Source organism: Meles meles, chromosome 7 (assembly GCF_922984935.1).
Source record: "Meles meles chromosome 7, mMelMel3.1 paternal haplotype, whole genome shotgun sequence".
Classification (NCBI taxonomy): Eukaryota; Metazoa; Chordata; class Mammalia; order Carnivora; family Mustelidae; genus Meles; species Meles meles.
Genome location: NC_060072.1, coordinates 87,017,695 through 87,037,670, shown reverse-complemented (window position 1 = coordinate 87,037,670; position 19,976 = coordinate 87,017,695). Strand labels below are relative to the sequence as shown.

The 19,976-nt window shown below is 53.5% G+C and overlaps 3 protein-coding genes across 6 annotated transcripts; 1 reads left to right on the top strand and 2 right to left on the bottom strand.

Moving 5' to 3' along the window:
* Nucleotides 1-933: 933 nt before the first annotated feature.
* C1QL4 (complement C1q like 4) lies at nucleotides 934-4,979 on the top strand. Its single transcript, XM_046013089.1, has 2 exons — nucleotides 934-2,099; nucleotides 4,235-4,979. The coding sequence occupies exons 1-2, from the start codon at nucleotides 1,563-1,565 to the stop codon at nucleotides 4,412-4,414; spliced, it is 717 nt and encodes a 238-aa protein (XP_045869045.1). The 5' UTR covers nucleotides 934-1,562; the 3' UTR covers nucleotides 4,415-4,979.
* Nucleotides 4,980-5,663: 684 nt separating this feature from the next.
* On the bottom strand, nucleotides 5,664-12,435 carry LOC123945839 (trophinin associated protein). 4 transcript variants are annotated; one of them, XM_046010779.1, is made up of 15 exons: nucleotides 12,409-12,435; nucleotides 11,978-12,132; nucleotides 11,702-11,873; nucleotides 10,834-10,991; nucleotides 10,607-10,744; nucleotides 10,332-10,414; nucleotides 9,797-9,849; nucleotides 9,227-9,339; nucleotides 7,966-8,082; nucleotides 7,764-7,847; nucleotides 7,604-7,663; nucleotides 7,241-7,366; nucleotides 6,487-7,120; nucleotides 6,004-6,197; nucleotides 5,664-5,820 (listed from the first exon to the last, which is right to left on the bottom strand). In XM_046010779.1, the coding sequence occupies exons 2-15, from the start codon at nucleotides 12,119-12,121 to the stop codon at nucleotides 5,773-5,775; spliced, it is 2,124 nt and encodes a 707-aa protein (XP_045866735.1). In that variant the 5' UTR covers nucleotides 12,122-12,132; nucleotides 12,409-12,435; the 3' UTR covers nucleotides 5,664-5,772. The 4 variants fall into 4 exon arrangements, with proteins under 4 accessions (XP_045866735.1, XP_045866733.1, XP_045866732.1 ...); XM_046010777.1 differs by having other exon boundaries at nucleotides 12,384-12,434; XM_046010776.1 differs by lacking the exon at nucleotides 12,409-12,435 and adding an exon at nucleotides 12,245-12,381.
* A 4,737-nt stretch (nucleotides 12,436-17,172) lies between these two features.
* Nucleotides 17,173-18,598, bottom strand: LOC123946796 (elongation factor 1-gamma-like). The gene has a single exon (XM_046012548.1). It carries the CDS (start codon nucleotides 18,574-18,576, stop codon nucleotides 17,263-17,265), a length of 1,314 nt encoding a protein of 437 aa, XP_045868504.1. The 5' UTR covers nucleotides 18,577-18,598; the 3' UTR covers nucleotides 17,173-17,262.
* Nucleotides 18,599-19,976: the final 1,378 nt, after the last annotated feature.

Below are 19,976 nucleotides of genomic sequence, written 5' to 3'. Positions count from 1 at the left end.
CTCTGTTGGAAGAACCGCCCCGCCCCCGCATCTTCCCCACAGTTGATATGTCACATTGGAGTCCGAACACGGACCTGGGTGTCTCTCTGCAGCGCGCCATTTACATTTCTCTCTCGATCTGTCAACCTGTCTCCGCTCTTGTCTCTCTCTCTCTCTCTGTCTCTGTCTCTCCCTCACCCCCTTTGGGCCTGTCAGTTAGTCTCTTTTCGAAGCTCTGTCTCTGTCTCTTCGTCTCTATCTGGCTTTCTGTCTCTTTGATTTCTCTGTCGCTTCTTCTCTGCTTTCCTGTCGGTTTCCTGCTCACTCCTCAAGCCTGATCTGTTTTTCCCTCTCGTTCCTTCACCCTCTTCGTTGCTCTGTGCCCCCCAACACTGGGGGTCGAGGGTAGGGGTGGCTGGAAATTTGCCTTTTCCAGGTCAGGCCAACATGTACTTGTTGAAGCCTTTACCATGTGTTATTGGGTCAAGGTACTGAGGGGCTTGGGGTGGTGAATTTCAATCTTTTATCACCCTTCCTGTTTGTGGGCCTTTCTTTGGGGGGTGCTTTTTAGCTCTGGAATCCACCTCTGTCTGTCTTCTTTCTGTGTGTGTATGTCGACCCCTTTTTATCCCATATCTATTTCTGGCTTCCTCCCGGCTCTGGGAATACCAAACTCAGGGTGGGGTGAAAGTAAGGATAGGGTGGGGGCAGTGAATTCCTGCAGAATCGGCTCAGAACAGGCAGGAACTGAGAAGCTGGGGGGACGCGGATGGGGGCCTCTGCCTGCCCCGCCCCCGCGCTTCCCACTCTGGGCGCCAGGGGTCGCTCCGCCCCGGGCCGCTTATAGAGGCTCCCGCCGCGCAGCGGCTCACACCACCCGCACTGCCGCCCCGGGAGGTAGGGGAGGAAGGTTAGGGACGCAGATAGGGAGAGCTCCAGCTGGAGAGAAACGCGGGTCCAGGGCTCAAGCAGGGGCTGGGGCCGCGGCTGGGGTAGAAAGGTGCGTCAGTGCTCGTCAAGAGCCAGAGCGCAAACCTACGAGGAGGTCGAGTCCGGTGGGCGCCACCCGCAGCGCCGAGCCCGGGACGTCCAGAGCACGGAGAGTAGTCCCTGGCTCCGGCCAGGAGCGATCCGTCTGGGTAGCCGGGGACCTAGGCGCCGCCATCCTTGAGAAAACAGCTGTCCGGAGAGCAGGCATCCTAGATCTGTAAGAAACTGGCCGTCCGAGAAGCCGCTGATTTCAGGCGCCCGGGAACGTTAGGCTGAACGGGAGGGTAATAGAGGACCACGGGTTTTGAACCGTCGGGATCCCCCTCGCCCAACCCACGGGGGGGACCTCCGCCTTGACGGAAGGTTTGGGGAACGGCACCGCTGAGGCGGGAGCCCGCAGGGGCGGGGGGGCCGGGCGCAGCCGTCGGGGGGGTCCCGACCCAGGCCTGAGCCCGGCCACCGCCTCCGGGGCCCGCGGAGAGCCCCGGGCCTCCGCCGCCATTGCGCCCAAGAGTGAGGAGGATCTGCTGGCCCTGGCCGCGTCGCGGCTGAGCCGCCGCAAGCGGGTGGCAGGCGCGGCCGTCGGGGTGGCCATGGTGCTGCTGCTGCTGGTGGCCATTCCGCTGCTGGTGCACAGCTCCCGAGGGCCGGCTCACTATGAGATGCTGGGTCGCTGCCGCATGGTGTGCGACCCACACGGGCCGCAAGGCCCTGGACCCGACGGCGCGCCCGCCTCTGTGCCCCCCTTCCCTCCGGGCGCCAAGGGAGAGGTGGGCCGGCGCGGGAAGGCAGGTCTGCGAGGGCCCCCGGGACCCCCAGGCCCCAGAGGGCCTCCAGGAGAGCCGGGCAGGCCAGGTCCACCGGGTCCTCCCGGCCCAGGCCCTGGCGGGGTGGCGCCCCCTGCCGGCTACGTGCCTCGCATCGCCTTCTACGCGGGTCTGCGGCGGCCACACGAAGGTTACGAGGTGTTGCGCTTCGACGACGTGGTCACCAATGTGGGGAATGCTTACGAGGCGGCCAGCGGCAAGTTCACCTGCCCCATGCCAGGTGTCTACTTCTTCGCTTACCATGTGCTCATGCGCGGCGGTGACGGCACCAGCATGTGGGCCGACCTGATGAAGAATGGACAGGTGAGGTGCCCCTCTCCCACCCAGGCCCAGAGCAGACCCGGCAGCTTTCTAAATCTCCCTGCACTCATTCCACCTGAGGGCTGCATACGAACCCTTCCCCCAACAGCGTCACCGAGTCCAAAAACGCCAGGCTGCCAAGAAATACAAATTGTTTCATTTAGCCAAAGAGGAATTGGGGCCAGAGAAAGGAAATGACCTGCCCAGGGTCTCACAGAGCGTTAGGAATGGTGTCAGACTCGGAACTTAGGACTCAAAGCTTAATGTCTCTGCAGCTGCTATCCTCACTCTCCAACTACAGGCAACCCTACACCAAAACTTCTTTGGTGTCTCACCCTGTCAGTTAGCGTCTGTTCTCGCCCTGTCTTGGGCCACCCTCTCTTCTGAGGTAGCCTTTCTGGCTTTTGGGTTTCCCAGCCTCAGGATGGATGAATTACTTGGAGTCTGGCTCTTTTGAATTAGCATGGAATCCAGGTCTCTGGCAATGGGTAGTGGGCAACTGTTCTCCTTTGGGGGCATTCAGCTTGTATTTTCGAGTAAAAGGCAAAAAAGAAAGACGACACTCACCCAGGGCCTCAGACCATTCTAGAGCTGGCCTTACCCTTAGCTAATACTGAGTCAGTAGGCAGAGGTGGAAATCGTGTGTCAGTTCACCGGCCAGCTGGGCAGCATGATGAAAGGGATTTGGAAGGGGAAAGAGGCAAAGAACAGATAAAACAGAAGCTTTGGACCCTGGGCTGGTTCTGTAGGCCCCACATCTTCCCTGGCAACCTCTGGCCTCCAGGTTCTGCTGCTTCTGCCCCTGTGGTCAGAGTTGGAGTCACTGCCACCTTGACTTGGAAGAATAGCTCCAAGGACTCATCGGGAGGACTGGGACATGCAGAGAGGGAACGAGAGGCCGTGGAGTGGGGGTTGGGCAAGGCACCTGGGCCCCACAAGCCGCAGGGGGTAAGACTGGGGCTAAGCGGTGACCTCTGAATGCCCTGTGCGCCAGATGTGGACCATGGCGCATCAGGCCTGCTGGTCCTGGAGGTCTGGACCCCAGTCCTGCTCCAGCTGCAGCACCCTGCCGCTCCAGGACTAGTAGGCATTGCATTGGGGTCTCCTCCCAGCAGGGATGCCCCAGGGACCCAAGGAAAGAGAGACGGTATGTGTGCCTGCATGGGAGTGACAGCCATTTGTGTGTAAGGGAGTGTGTCTGTGGGTGCGGGGTGGGAGAATGGAGCAGTGTCTATCTGCATGGGGCCTTGAGTAGATGTGTGTGGTCTATGCAGGGTATCTGTGAGCAGGAGGAGGGGGCGACTGTCTATCTAGAGTGTGCCGGTTTCAGAGGGGGGCGGGGGCCGCGCGGCTCCCACTCTGTATTCCGCGGTGCGGGCGCTGCGGCCCTGGGGACGGTAAATAGTGATTAGAATAATGATGAATAATTAATGAGTTAATAACCAGCCCCTGCGGGACACGAAGAGGGGGGCTGGGGAAGGGGCTGGCGGCCCAAGGCGACCAGCAGCGAGGCCAGAGGGAAGAAGAGGTTACCTGTTGGGGCGGAAGGCGACCCCCATGTCCTGGCGCCAGTGGGTGCCAGAAGGGGAAAGGGCACGCAGAGGCGAAAACGCATCATTGCACCGTCCCATGGCTCGCACCCTCGCTCCCAGGCTACAGACGCACCTGTGCCCTATCACTGAAGGAAGGAAACAAAACTTCAGGAGGTCAGAGCGGGTTCAGAATCTTAGCAATTACCCTACAGGCTATTTTATTGTTTAAATGCTAATAATAGCAAACCCTATAGAGCGTTTTCTAGGTGCAAAGCGCTGTTCTAACTCACTTCTTATGCACTAACTCACTTAATCCTAACAGCCTTATAAGGTCGGCTCTATTATGACCTCCCACCTTCTAGTTCAAACTGAGGACCAGAGAAGGTGTGAAACTTGTCGAGTCGCACAGCTGGGGAGTGGCAGTGCCTGAGAAGCTCAGCGGTCTCCCGCGCGCTCCCTCTCCACCCCAGCCCCTGCCGCCCGCTCCCCTCGCCCAGCCTTCGCCGGCCCAGTGCACCTACTCCGCCCAATGCTTCACGCCACCCGGCTCCGCACAGGGGCTGAGCGGCTTGTTGTGTTCTCCCCGCACCCCCACCCCCACCCCAGGTCCGGGCCAGCGCCATCGCTCAGGACGCAGACCAGAACTACGACTACGCCAGCAACAGTGTCATCCTGCACCTGGATGTGGGTGACGAAGTCTTCATCAAGCTGGACGGCGGGAAGGTGCACGGCGGCAACACCAACAAGTACAGCACCTTCTCCGGCTTCATCATCTACCCGGACTGAGCAGGGCCCCATCCCCCGCGCCCCCGCTCGCCCTTCGCCTCCGTTCCCCTCTTCACCCACCTCCAGCCGACCCCACCCCAGGTGCCACCCCTTCCTTTGAGAGCCTGGCGGCGGGGCGGACCCTCCACGCTCCCGGGGGTTGAAGTGGCTGGGGAGAGGAGGCCGTGCTGAGGAGCAGAGAGGCTCCGGAAGGGCCCCCCGGGGTCAGTGCGTGCCTGTGAAAGGCGGAGGTCGAGACCGTCTCTACTTCGGGGTCTGGGGAACAGCTTTACCACACGGAGCTACAAGCAGAAAGGAAGCCCTGGCATTCGGGGGGCGGCCCTGTGTGCACGGGGATGGAGAGCAGAAACAGGAGCCCATCTAGGTGGGAGGAGAGGAAACGTTTGGTTGGCGCTTGTCCCCTGTCACAACTTTCTCTCGCCATCCTCTCCTCCCTTCATCTCCATTTTCAGGCTCCAGGCTCCGGCCTAGCAGCCTTCCTGTGAACTGGAGGAACCAGTGAATTCTTTCCTAGCATTTATAACTCATTCTGTACAGTCCCCATTTCCCGCCCATCCTGCCTAGGCCCTGGGGCTACAGCTGCTGTTGCCTCGCCCAATAAAGTGAAGTTGGAGAATGTGTGTGCTTCTTAACTTAGTGCCCAGAGTGGGGGAGAATGGCTGACCCTTTCCCTCACTGCTGTCAAGGACTCTGGGCCTACCACTCTCTGCCAGAGGCAAAGGTTTACTTATTCCTGGCAAGTCCTGTCTCTGGGGGAAGAGAGGAGGAGAGTAGCCCAGGGCTTCTACTCTGATATGGAAAGGGAGGCACATAAGCTTCCGGAGAGCTTTGAGGCCTCCTATTGTAGGGAGACACCAGCCAGAATGACACTAACAAGGGGGGGTTCCAGAGATATGGGTCTGGTGCTTCTGCTTTTTGCCTGATGCAGGGGGAGCTGTAAGAAGAGGCGCTCTAGGGCAGGAAGGAGCTGCTGATGGCTCCCGAGAGGGGCACTGATCTCAAAAAGCAAGAAGAGCAGGTCCGGAAAGGTCCAGATTTGCCTACACGCACTCCTACAGCTTGCGCAGGGGTGAGGTGGGCGGGAGTGGGTTGCCTCTTTAGGACGGGTTCCAGGTGAGGGAGCCTGGGGGATCCTGAGAGCCCAGGGCCCGCCTCTAAGCTGGAGGACACTGCCACCGTGTGGGCAACTGGAAAACAATAGCTGTAGCTGGCCTAGATGGATCCAGCGGGAAACAGACACTCCGACAATTAAGAAACTTTATTGAAGAATAAAGGGTATGGGCTCCCAGTCTCATGGGGTGGACAATAAATAAGGGCTAAAAGGAGCAAGGAGCAAGGCAGGGCAGGAGGTGGATGCATCATGACAGAGAGTCCTGTGGGGCAGCAGAACCAACTGGAATAAAACACTGGGGAGAGAGAAGGCTGTCACAGCCCAGCAGCCATCCTTGAACTGTAGCCAACCCTTCCCCACTGCCCTCCCCAAAGGAGCAGAGGCTGCCCCCCCCACTCCCTCTCTCCCCAGCACCCGCACCACCCCATTTTCCAGGCATGCTGTGCAGGCACAGCCTGGCTGTGGTTGGAGGGCTCACCAGGGCATCCTGCCATTCAAGTAATGTGGCCACAGGGTTGGTGCAGACCCGGGAGGGTCCTGAGGGCGGGGCTCGGCTGGTGTAGAAGGCACATTCATCATCCAGGCGGGCCTCATGGAAGCAGTGGATGGCGGTCAGACATGCTTTAAGGCGCTGCCTCAGGGCCAGGGTTCGAGGGGCGAGACTGCTGGGACCTGAGGGCCAAGGGCCAAAGAGACTTCAGGGCAGGCTCTGGAGTCCTCTATTCCCACCATCTAAGGCCCTTTCCCACTATCTGCGCCCCCCCCACCCTCCCGGAGGGGCCAAGCCAATTAGGAGCACAGAGCTTGAGGGGCAATTCCTCCCTTCCTTCCCAAGGAGTGCTAGGCTGGGCTAGGGGAGCTGGAGGAAAGCATGCGACCACCCAGTGCAAGGTAGGGGCCCTGCCTCCAGTGAGAGATGAGGACCTCCTTTGTTCAGAATCCCTTCTGACCAACTCCTTACCTGCCTGGTCTGTTGGGGGTCTCAGAGACTGGAGTGAGTGAATAGGGGGGCTGGCACAAAGTGGGTGTTGAGAGGAGAAGATCAGGGTGGTGGTCTCTGGAGCCCACTGGCTGTGGCAGGGCTGTGGGCTGGACTCCGGACTTCTCGGTTCCGGGAAGCAGACCTCGGATGCCCCAGGCTCTATCCTAGGGGAGGGCTCTAGGAGTCCAGTGTGCCTATGGGAGTCGGCCTGCAGGTGTCCGGGCTCTACTGGAGGGCAGGGCTCTGATACCACAGGCTGTTCCTGGACAGAGGGTTCTGGTATCCCAGGCTCCCTGCTATGGCTGGACTCTGGGGACCCTGGCTCTGCTGGAAGGCAGGGCTGAGCTGCCTCTGGCTTTGCTCCTGGGCAGGGCTGAGCTTCCCCACACTCCTCTGGAGCGCGGGGCTCTGGTAGCCCAGGGTGCTGAAACAGTCCAGGAAGGTGTAAGGCCCCTGAATTCTGCTCTGGGGCATTCCGGGTTCTAGAAATCTCAGCCAGAAGGGGCTGAAGTTCAACCATTTCCAGAGAGGAACCTCCATTAAGGGGGGCACACTTGCCCCCAGCCAGCCCTTCCACCTCTTGTCGCAACAACTCCTGCAGGATACTGATGCGCTGTGGGGAGGAGAAGAGCCCTCAGGGGGATGTCAAGGTGTGGGTTCGTCTCCGCCCACACTGTCCTGTTCCCATCCTCTGTCACTGCCAGGCAGGCATCAGGCCCACACGCACACCCACCTGCATCTTCAGCTCCTGGAGTGTGGCGGGTGTACTAGGGTCAGAAACTGCCACAGGGGGTTTCCCAGGCCCCTCCTGCACCCTTGTACAACTCTCCTGGTCAAATAACCGGACTGCAATCTGCTCCTGGCACAGGGAAGGAGAGGGGCTGTGTGAGGAAGCCGGTCTGGGGCAGGAAGGAGATCAGTCTGCCTCCCTCCCCACCCCACACCAGGAAGGGTTCAGGTTAGTCAAGAAGCCCTAAACTTAGAGAAGGAGGCACAGCCAAGGAGCATGGAGTGTTGGAGAGTTGGTAGCTTCTCTGGGGAGCCTGCCTGCCTCAGACTGCTGGCATCCCAGCATGGAAAGCCTTCAGATACGTACCCAGGGCAGGGCAGGCTCTTCAGGGCATAACTGAGGGGACAGGCCACTCAAACCCTGGGCCTGGAACAGAAGAGGGACATTGTAACTCTCCCCTGTTTCCATCCATTCCCTTCCTCTCCCGCCCTGGCCTAGGTCAGCTACCTCCCCTGCTCCCTCTTACCTGCTGAACCCTGGGGGCCGCTCGGATGGGTGTGAACTGGGTTTTGGGACGGATGGCAAGGCGCCGCAAAACCGAATACGAGGGCTGGGGAGAGAGGAGGATGGCTGAGCAGGAGCAAGAGCTAGACCTGGCAGGGATCCCAGCCAGAATGTTCTTCCCTTGCCCAGCAAGCCCCCCACCCCCTGGAGTGGTGGATACAAACTGGAGCTGAGGGGCCAGGAGAGGGTATGCGCTGAGCCCGTCCAAAGGGTGATGGGTGGGTGATGGACGGTGGCACCACTCGGCCAGGGGAGGATATCAGGTGGGAGGCACTGTTGTCCTGTGGGGAGGAACAAGGTCGAAGAGTGATCGCTCCCCCTCTGCCTTCCCATGTCTCCTCATTGCCAGTGGGATTCTTTTAAGAACTAATCAAATCCTGGGGCGCCTGGGTGGCTCAGTGGGTTAGGCCTCTGCCTTTCGCTCAGGTCATGGTCTCAGGGTCCTGGGACTGAGCCCTGCATCGGGCTCTCTGCTTACCGGGAAGCCTGCTTCTCCCCTCTCTCTGCCTGCCTCTCTGCCTACTTGCGATCTCTCTCTCTCTGTCAAGTAAATAAATAAAATCTTAAAAAAAAAAAAGAAAAAGAACTAATCAAATCCTGTCTCTCCCTTGTTCATCACCCCTCCCCATGGCTTTCCACTCATTCCAAGGAAAAGCCGAGGCCTCACACCGATTTCTAAATCCTTACCCAATCTGATCTTGCTATCACCCTAACTTCACTTCCTGTTGTCCTCCTTATTCTGCTTCAGCCTGGCTGGAGTCTCCTTTCTGCTGATCCTCAAACACACGAGGCACATTCCCGCTTCAGGGCCTTTGCATCTGCAGTTCAACTGGCCTGGAACATTCTTCCCCCAGATATCTGCATGGTTCACTTCCCCATCTCCTTTTGGGTTTTCACTGAAATGTCATCTTCTCAATTAGATTTCCCTGACCAATCTATATGAAATTGCTATACCCCTCCCCTACTTTCATACCCCCTTCAGTGTCTACTTTGTTTTCACTCATCACCACTTGACAGGCTATATATTTTACTTTTCTTTCTTTCTTTCCTTTTTTTTTTTTTTTTGGTCTCCCCTTTCTAGAATGTGAACTTATTTGCTACCGTGTATCCAGAACCTAGAGTACTGCTTGGCACATAGTAAGTGGTCAACAAACACTTGTGGAGTCAATAAATGTCAGATCTGCCTCGCTCTCAGCACTGATCTGCTGTGGGACACAAATATATGCCAGACTGTGACCTCTCAGCCCCAGGCTCCAGACACTGGTAAGCAGAGACTAGACCTACTCTAGAGAGGCCTTGGGCCCGTGGGGCAGACTCAATTTACAGCCCAACCCCCACCCACAATCCTCAGTGCTGGCCAATGCCAGAGAATTCCTCCCGAACATCTCCCCTGCCTCCCCCCATCCCAGAAGGATCTCATCTCACCCTGGTGTGGGTTATCTCTCTTAATGGTACCCGCTGGGCCAGACCTAGGGGGCCCCCTCCTCCTTCATCTGAGCAAGTAACAACTTCATGTTCTTCTTCAGGGAGAGAGGGAGCTAGGAGGAGAAAAGGAAGTTTGCTGTAGTGCTGGCACACACACCAATGGCTGGGTTTTGGAACCTCCAAAGAGGGTAAGTCAGCTTGACAGCCCCCACTGTACTGTTAGTGGGACCCGCCTAGCACCCCTTGGAGCCTAGCAACATCTCAGTAATCACTTACTAATCTGAACACCCCAAGTAGGCTAGGGGTGTGATGGTGGCTCTTAGGGCTGAGGACAGAACAGTGAGTGAAAGGTAAATCTTATAGGAAGTGGCAGAGAAAGGGTTGAAGTGGGGACCACCTCCTTTGACACAAGTGTAACTGGGCAACATCTGGCCTATTATTAAGGTCCCTTCCTTGGTGGCTCCTCCTGATGTGGCCTTCCCCTCGAGCCCCCTCCCCACCCACTGAGCTTTCTCCAACTTAGGCAGCCCATCTTGCCCCTCTTTTCTCCGTGTGGCCAGACACACTCACCAGGCGGGACTGGGGTCTCCAGGAGCAATCCTGAGGTCTGGCTCACTGAAGTCCTGACGACAATAAGGACAGCAGCTAGCAGTCACTGAGTACCAAGTGTGAGCTGGGCACTTTGCTAAGTGCTTTACAAACGTCATCTCATTTAAGTCTTTGCACAACAACCTCTAATGATACAAATGTTAACCTCATTTGACAGATTAAAGAAACAAGCTTGGGGGGGAGGTAAGGCGAGCTTACTCTAGTAAGTGCTGAGAGTCAGGAATCAAACCCAAGTCCCGTTTATTGCCATAGTCTATGCTCTAGCCAAAAAACAAAACAGACAGCATTTCTCATTTCTATTCCTTCTTCCCCCCACAACCTGAAAAAAACTGATGTCATATGGAGGCCTCTTCTAAGGATTCACCCTGGGCAGTCACAGGTTTCCCCCTTCCTCTCCTTGCTGTTGGGAAGTCTTAAAGCTACAGGAAATCTCTAGCTCTGAGGGACCCCTGTATCAGACATTGGATCATTCTTTTCCAAATGATTCTCTCCTCACCGGCTGCCGCCACCTGTCATTCTTCTTAGCTCCTGGAAACTGGGGTGAGCAGAGGGGTGAAAGGAAGGTCCTGAAGGTGGAATCTAACCCACGGCAGCAAGAGAAAAGAACAGAGTCAGACATGGGCCCCAAATCTTCAGGCCTCACCACCAGCCCCATCAGCTTCCACAACCACTCTGGCTCGTCAGGAAGTATCTTCCCTCTTCAGGGCCAGCTTGGCCCCAGGGAGGAGCTCACAGAAGCACCGAGGATCCCAGCCCCTCATAAGCACTCACCAGGGCCTCTAGCCTCTGAGAACATAAGGTCCGGCCACGGGGTCCTGGTCCCTCCAGCCTCGAGAAGCAGGAAGCCCTGGCAGGGTCCAGTCGGTGGGCAGGGGTTCTAGGGGCTAAATATGCAGAGGCGCGGGCACCCTGACACCACAAATGAGGCCATCAGCACAGGCTCAGGACTCCCTCCTCCGTCCACACCGGCCTGATTTCCTCATATCCTGTCACATTACCTGGCCCCTACGGGTGATGCCTCCCTGGCTCCCTCGAATCAGGACTCTCTGAGCCAGACTGGGCTGGCGCCCCAGGCGACAGCTTTTCACCCCCTCACCTGACAGGATGGTGGCCAGGGCTGCGGGGTCGGCCACAAACTCTACAGTCCCTGGAGCCTCTGCAAGAGAAGAGGAGAAGGAAAGGTGAGAAGAGGAGGAAGGCTAAGGGGACCTGGGACTGCCACGTAGTCACCATGAGGAGCAAGAGTGAGCTAAAGAGACTCATATTATTGAACTCGGCTCACGGAAGTTCATAGAACTTTATTTTATTTTTTTCAAGATTTTATTTATTTATTTGACAGAGATCACAAGTAGGCAGAGAGGCAGGCAGAGAGAGGAGGAAGCAGGCTCCCCGCTGAGCAGAAAGCCCGATGCTGGGCTCGATCAGAGGACCCTGGGATCATGACCTGAGTCGAAGGCAGAGGCTTTAACCCACTGAGCCACCCAGGCACCCCGAACTTTAATTGAGGTAAGACACTTTCCAGGCACTGGGGCTCAGAGATGAATGAGAAAGCCCCCAGCCTCAAGAAGTTACCATCACACTCTAGAGAGGTGACTGGCTCAAGTCAAAATATGACATGCTATAAAAGAAGAACTGCAAAGTATTAGCGCACAGGGCAATTGATTGTGACTGAGGGAGCTGGAAAAGGCTTTAGAAGGGGGGGGGGGCGCTTCTGTGAGTATAGACATGTCCAGGAGCAGGGTTCAAGACTGTGCTTACAGTATGCAGGAGACCTTGGTAGTGGAAAGCTCCCAAGCAGACTGCACCCACCCCATTCCCCCATGCCCAGGTAAGGAGACTGTGTGTTTTCAAAACTCCAACAGGTACCTGTCTGGGGAGGGTGCCTAGGCCCTGCATTTTGTCCCCCAGGGCTAGGCCTCAGTTCCTCCAAGGGGTTCCGGAGCTGAGTGCTCCCCACCGATCTCTCTGATTTCTCTGTTTGATGTGTGACTTTCGGCCTGGGGCATGCTGAGTCGAGGTTGGGCTTCTGCACCAATCTCTGGGGGAGGGGAAGACAAAAAGCGGGGGCTCAGCTCTGGGGTGCATTGGTGGTATGTGATGTCTCCTTGCAGGTACTGTCTTCACCCACCAGGCCCCTCTTACCTTTGGATCTTGGTTCTCCTGGTCCAGGGCGCAGGGTTTGACTGTGGGGAGAGGCGGGCGTCTCTGAGAGCGTACGGGAATCTTGCTAGGGGTAGGGGATACACCCCTGAGGACAGGATCCTTCGTAGCCTGGAGGGTGGTCATGACTGCTACAGCTGAGATGGGAAGAAAAGCAGGACCTGAGATCAAAGGTCAGCCAGTTCGGAGCACCAGTTCTGACATTCCTGAAGCTCCCACCTCCGCCCAAACCCATGTGCCCAGAAAAACCTGATGCTTCCAAGGCCGCTCCAGGAAGCCGTTCCCTCCAGGCACCCCGATCCTATTCTCTCGCTCCAGGACCCCGAGCGGCCTCTCCTCCCTATGAGCCCCGCAGCCCCCCAGTCCGTCCAAGATTTCCACGCCGCACCTTCCTCTGAACCACTCTGGCTCACCCCCCACCGGATTCGCTTTTTCTTGACTTCAGCTGCAGATACTTCCCCAGTTTGTAAAATACGCCTAGCGCCTGATTGGCTCTTTGCGCTCCCGCGGAGGCGCGTGACACCTGGCTGAGCAGTCCAATCCACAGGCTTCGGAGGCGGGGCCAGAAGGCGGGGCTAGTTGTCGAGCCGCTTTCTGGCCCGGAAAAAACTGACCCAACTGAGCTAGCCAATCCAAGAGCGGAGCGCGGGGTGGGAGGCGGGAAAAAGAGAAAGGAGGCGGGCGTTCGGAGGCCGGGGAAGGCGTGGCGCTCCGAGTCCTTCCCACAACGGGCGCTGCCTACTCTCGCGAGGTCTGGAGAACGAAAGGAGAAGCGTCGTTCTCGCGGCTTTGCGGGAGGGGTTAGCGCTCCTGAAAGAAGCTAACGGTGTTGGAGGCTGGTCGGATCTCCAGTCCGGGCTCTGACCCGAGAGCGGCCAGACCCGTATAGGAAGCGTCTTCTGCCTTTGTGCCTGGAAGGAGAAAGCGCCTCCAAACGGACAGAGAGGGCTGGAAGGAATAGAACTGAGCCTAACGATAATAAAAATAAACCATCTTTGGGGCACTTGGGTTAAACCTCCGACTCTTGATTTTGGCTCAGGTCTCGATCTTAGCGTTGTGAGATCTAGCCGCACGTGGGGCTCTGCACTCAGTGGCGAGTCCTCTTGAGATCCTCTCTCCTCCCTTTCCTCACCCTCCCGCCTCACCTGGCCTGTCTCTAGGTAAACAAATTTTAAACAAACCAACCATCCTTTTCTCACAGGAGCCTCGCAACCCGTTGAGGTGTGGTCTCCATTTCAAAGATAAGAAACGGGACTCAAACCAGTGTCACTGGAACTCAACACCACAGGCCTGGAGGACTGGGGAGAGGAGGGTCACCAGCCTGTTACCCGCAGGCAGGGGTGTGAAACTGAGGGAACCTAGAATACCCTGGTTACAATGCAGTGGTGACCTCTAATGGACGTTGGGAAAATGGGCTATGGCTTCAAGTGCACAGGACTGGTAGATTTTCTACTTGACTAAAGTGGATTCTGCTAGTCAAGAACCAGGAGTTGTTCTCAAACCCCACTTTTCCTCCCCTTACAATCTCTCATTCACTCCTACTTAGTTTTCATTCTTTGCAATTCGTTTGCTTTTCCCCTCTTCATTACCACCACACTAATCCACTCTACTCTCATCTACAGGATTGCAAGAGTCTCTCACCCTCCATTTTCTCTTGCCGCCCCCCAACACATTCACCATATAGCAGCTAGAGTAATTTTTCCAAAATGGCAAATCTGATCTTGTTACCACTATGCCTTGACTGTTCCTCACTCACACTCCTCATCTTATTCTCTGCTTTCCAACTTCATGGCCTCTTTCAATTCCTCAAACTCCTCACGCTCCCTCCAGTCTGTCTGGAGTGCGTTTGTGGCTTCCACTTTGCCTATTCATGCCTCCAAACTGATATTCACTGTTACTTCCTTTAGAGGCCTTCCTTAACCCCTCTACTCATAACCCGCCCCAATTTTAAAAAAGATTCCTTGGTTCTGTGCTCTCAGAGAATAGTGTTTGTTTCCTTAGAGCATGCATCTCAGTTGGTAATTGATTATTCATCAATGTGAACATAATATATTGTGTTTTTTAAGCTCCGTCCCCCTGCTAGACGTCCATGAAGGTGGTGACCTTTTATTTTTCGCTTGCCATCATATTTTCAATGCCTTGCTTAGTGCCTGCCTTGTAAAGTGCTCAATATTTGTTGAATGAGTCAATGGAGGGATGAATAATTGATCAAATGAATGCATGGAGTGACAGGGAAGACCTCCAAGAAGTATTATTTGAACGTCTTCTTTTAAAAGAGAGAAAAAAAATAAAAGAGAGAAGGCTGTTCAACAAAGACCAAAAAAAAAGAAAAAAAGAATACGGAGTATTCAGAGAATAGTGAGCTCTTACAGGTAGATGGAATGTAGGAAATAGAAGGAAATTAAACTAGAAAGGTGGTCTGAGTTGAGGGAAAGAAGGTCACCTCCTTCCACGGACAGGCACTGTGAATGTGCCAGATTCTAGCCACTAGACCCACAGGGATCGGTCTTAGTAACAAGCATTGTGCACCTACTGTGTGTAAAGCCCTTTGCTAGGGGTTTGGGATATAGGGAGGAATAAGACCCAATCTGAAAGATGGGGAGGCACCAAGACGGAGGCTGGCTGTATAGTGATTTTACATGGGTTTAAGGCAGTCAGCACAATGCAGGTCTGGTCCTCAGCATCACAAACCTGGAAACATGAGTTTGTCAGACCATCCGGAGTAGACCTAGGGACTGACTCATATTAATCAAATTCATAAGAGAAATGGAATGATTTACCAAGAGGACATAACTTTCAATGACCAACATATTTATGTCTGCTCTTGAGGGCATCACCTTCACAGAATCCAGGTACAAGGGAGACTGATTTTTATATCAGAGAAGTCTTTAACAGAGCCACTATTCAGAATATCTGTCATATCTATCAGCGCATCCAACCTGTTTTCTACATAGCAGAGTGACCTCCTTCTGTCTTTGCTAGACCTTGTGTACAGGGGGCCGCAAGTCGCCTCTCTTGTTTATTCCATCATTTACCGCTTATTTCCCTCCTGTTCCTCTGCCCTGTGGACAGCACTCTAATGTGATTGAGAGAAGTTCTTGACTACGCGTGTGTGCTTATAAAACAGGTACGGTTGCACATCAGTTTCCTCTTGCTGCTGTAACAAGTTGCTGCACGTTAAGTGGCTTCAAACAATGCCAGTTTATTCTCTTATGGGTCGGGAGGTCAAGAGTCTAAAATCGAGGTGCTGGCAAGCTCTGTTCCTTCTGGAGGCTTCAGGAGAGAGTCCATTTCTTGCCTTTTCCAGCTTCTAGGGGCTGTCCGAATTCCTTAACTTATGGCCTCTTCTTCCATCCCTCTAACCTCTGCTTCTGTCATCACATCTACTATCCGTAGTGATCTCTTGCTTCTCTCTTATGAGGACCCTTGTGATAACATTGAGTGACCCGTGTAATCCAGGATAACCTTCCGTCTAAAGGTCCTTAACCACATCTGCAAAATCCCTTTTGTCATATAAGGTAACACTCTCAGACTCAGGGGATTAAGACGTAGACATCTTTCAAACGGGGTCATTATTCAACTTACTACAGTTGTTCAAGGCAACTGTTTTTAATTTGCGTAAGTGGCATTACCGTATGATTTTGGTTTTACTCTTTTTCAGCCAACTCTGTTTCTAGGCTCCATCTTTATTGCTGTGTTTAATCTAGCTCATTGCTTACAACAATCACATAGCATTCCATGATAGGCATCCCTCACACTTGACTTATCCATTCCCAACTTCTATGAACAATGCTAGAGAATCCTCTTCTTAAATGGTCCCCTGTGGACCTGTTCAATAATTTCTCTGGGACATATATCCAGGACCGCAGTTTCTGGATCAGAAGGCTTATACAAACTTAACTTCACTGAATACTGCTAGATTATTTTTCAGGTTTGTAGCTGTTTACACTCTTACTATTACTTGAAGTTCTTATCACTTCTCCCCCTTCCAACACTTGATGTTATACAATGTTCTAACATTTAAAAAATATTTATTTATTTGACACAGAGAGAGAGAGATCAGAAGTAGACAGGGAGGCAGGTGGGGGCTGAGAAGCAAGCTCCCTGCTGAGTAGAGAGCCCGATGCAGGGCTCGATCCCAGGATCCTGGGATCATGACCTGAGCTGAAGGCAGAGGCTTAACCCACTAAGCCACCCAGGCACCCCTAAAATGCTCTAATTTTTACAATTCTAATGGGTATTAAGTGGACTCTCTGTTATTTTCTTTCTTTCTTTTTTTTTTTTTAAGAGGGAGGGAATGGGTAGGTGCAGAGGGAGAGAGAGAATCTTAAGCAGGCTCCATGCCCAGCAACAAGTCTGACGTGGGGCTTAATCTCAGAACCCTGAGATCATGACCTAAACCGATATCAAGAATCAGAGGCTTGGGGCACCTGGGTGGCTCTGTGGGTTAAAACCTCTGCCTTCAGCTCAGGTCATGATCTCAGGTCCTGGGATTGAGCCCCGCATCGGGCTCTCTGCTTGGCAGGGAGCCTGCTTCCCCCTGCTTCCCCCTCTCTCTCTGCCTGCCTCTCTGCCTACTTGTGATCTCTGTCAAATAAATAAATAAAATCTTAAGAAAAAAAAAGAATCAGAGGCTTAACTGACTGAGCCACCAGGCACCCCAGACTCTTGGTTATTTTCAACTGTATTTTTCTGATTACTAGTGAGTTTGAGTGTTACTTTTTATTCTTGTTAGCCAATAGAACTTCTTTCTCTCTAAAGTGCCTCCTCACGTCCCTGTGCATTTTTCCTATTGGCTTTCCTGTCCTTATTCTTGTTGATTTATAAGATTTTACTGTATATTCTGCATATGAATCCCATGTCCACTTTAGACATTGCAAATATTTCTTTTACCTACAGACAAATAGAATTGCTTTCCTTTCTCTCTTTCTCCTTCCTTTCCTTCCTTCCTTCTTCTTTCTTTTTTTCCTTCTTTCCTTCTTTATTCTTTCTTTCTCATAATTAATCTCTATGCCAAATGTGGGGCTCAAACTCAGGACCCCAAGATCAGGAGCTGAATGCTCCACTGACTGAGCCATCCAGGATTATCAGTCCTATAATTGATTTTTCCATCTGGTAATTGTAAGGAACTCTTTTCTGTTTTCCTAGCCTTTCTACTGATTCTCTTGGGGTTTTTGTTTTTTTTTTTTTTCAATGTTCAGTTTCCTTTAATGACCCCCATCTCCCTGAAGGGCAGGTACAGGCAACTAGGCGACGGCAAGAGATGTTCACTTGAAGATCTTGCCCTGATTGAAGGTTTTGCCCACATGCTGGAAGGTCCCCTCCCAGGAAAAGTACTCTCGAACCAGCGTCTGGGTCTCCTCGCTGCCAGGATCCAGTTTCCGCCAGGTGTATGACTCGTAGTCCACCTGCCAATCTGGACTCAGCGGAAAGGCAAGCTCCTGGCCTCGGAAGACCCAGACTCCAGAAATGGATCTGCTGTTGTTGGTTCCAAAGAGGATGACACTGGCAAAGGCATTCTTCTGCAGTTTGTCCAACCGCTGGAACATTCCAGTGATGAGGTTGCAACTCATGAAGGTCTGGGTGAGCTCTTCAGGGAAGCGGTACTCAGCGTACCACAGAGACCAGCCATCCTTATCAAAGTGCTCCCCAAAATACGTCAGCGCCACAGAGAGTGTGTCCTCCTTGGAGTACTTGCGCTTAAATTCATCCAACACAAAGGTACTCTTGGGCAGGTGAGCGAAGGGGTCCTTGGCCTTCGGCTCAGCAGCCAATGCCTGTTCACATTCATCCATCTCCTCCTCGGGAGCAGGGGCAGCAGCCTTTTCCTCCTCTTTCCGCTCAGCCTGGGGCTTCTGCTTCTCTTCCCGAGAACCTTTCTCTTTCCGTGGGGTGTCCTTTTTAGGCTGGCTCTCTGCAAACTTTTTAGCATCAAACTGGGCCATCTTCTCACAGAGTTTCACCTCCCCCAAGACAGCCCGGAACTGGGGCTGGTTAATGCAGCTGAGGAACCAGCGGTTGGTATTGGGGAAGGCCTGGCGGAAGGAAGGCTCCAGGACCTGTTTATAGAGCCACAACAGGGTGCACACAACTGTGATGTCAGCCGGTGTCACACGTTCGCCCTCCAGGAAAGTCCGCGTCTTCAAGTGAGCATCCAGTAGGCCCAGAATTCGCCTCACTTCTTCCTTTGCATTCTCTGTGGCCTGCTTGTTGTGGTGCATGATGCCCAAGGTGGCGAAGACCCAGGTACTGGCTGGGGGCACTATGTCGCTATCAGCAAAGCTCACCCACTGCACCACCTGGGCTGCTGCCCCGGGAGTACTTCCCCGCAGCTCCTCATGGCTCACATAGCAGGCAATGGCATTGCTCTCGAACACACAAAACCCATCGTCACCCTCAAATGCCGAAACCTTGCCTGCAGGAAATTTCCGGAGAAATTCAGGGGTGCGGTTGGTTTGGCCAAAGTGGAAGTGGGGTGGTGTGGAGAGCACGCGGACCTGAGCCCTGCTGTATGGAGCAGCAATGAGAGCCTTGAAGGCCCTCCAGTTTTCAGGATATGTGTACAGGGTCCCAGCCGCCATGGTGATTCCGCAGAGAAAGGGGACTCTCTTGGGTTTTATATAGAGATAATTATATCTTCTGCCAATGAAAACAGTTACATACATTCCCTTTCAAACTTTACACCCTGTTGGGGTTTTCCTGTTACTTTGTTTTGTTTGATTTTTGTTCTTACATCATTGCTACATCATTACAAAACTTCCAGCATCATATTAACACAGTAGCGGTGCCAGGTGCAACGCTGCAACCTGACGTGGGAAACCATCTAAAGTTTTTTTTTTTTAAGATTTTATTTGTTTATTTGACAGACAGAGATCACAAGTAGGCAGAGAGGCAGGCAGAGAGAGGAGGAAACAGGCTCCCTGCTAGCAGAGAGCCCGATGCGGGACTCTATCCCAGGACCCTGGGACCATGATCTGAGCCGAAGGCAGAGGCTTAACCCACTGAGCCACCCAGGCGCCCCAACCATCTAAAGTTTTTCTCTTTTTTCACCTTCTTTGGGTGAAACAATCTCAGACTTACAGAAAATTTGCATGGGTTGTACACAAAACCTTTTCTCAACTATTTAAGGGTAAGTTACCCATATGTTGCCCCATCTCCATCCAATGCTTTGCTGTATATTTCCTGCTAACAAGAACATTCTCCTACACAATCACAAAACAAGCATCAAAATCAGGAAAAGAATATAGATAATTCTTTCCATCTAATCTTCAGACCCCCATTTAAGTTTCACCAGTCTTCTTCTCCTTTTTGTTCTTTTAAGATTTTTTTTTATTTGACAGAGAGAGAGAGAGATCACAAGTAGGCAGAGAGACAGGCAGAGAGAGAGGCAGAGACAGAGGAGGAAACAGGCTCCCTGCAGAGCAGAGAGCCCGATGCGGGGCTCGATCCCAGGACCCTGAGATCATGACCCGAGCCGAAGGCAGCGGCTTAATCCACTGAGCCACCCAGGCGCCCCTCCTTTTTATTCTTTTAAAGATTTGTTTATTTTAGGGGTGCCTGGGTGGCTGGCTCAGTGGGTTAAGCCTCTGCCTTCGGCTCAGGTCATGGCCTCAGGGTCCTGGGATCGAGCCCCGCATCGGGCTCTCTGCTCAGCAGGGAGCCTGCTTCCCTCTCTCCCTCTGCCTGCCTCTCTGCCTACTTGTGATCACTGTCTCTGTGTGTGTGTGTGTGTGTGTGTGTGTGTGTGTGTAAAATAAATAAATAAATAAATATTTATTTATTATGTAATGTTAATAAATATTATATAAATATTTATTTATTTAAAGGGGTGGGGGAGGAGCAGAGAGAGCACCTCTCAAGCAGATTCCAGGCTGAGCATGGAGCCCGATGGCTGGGCTCGATGCAGGGCTTAATGCAGGGCTTAGATCTCACCACCCTGAGACCATGACCTGAGTAGAAATCAAAAGTCGGATGCTTAACG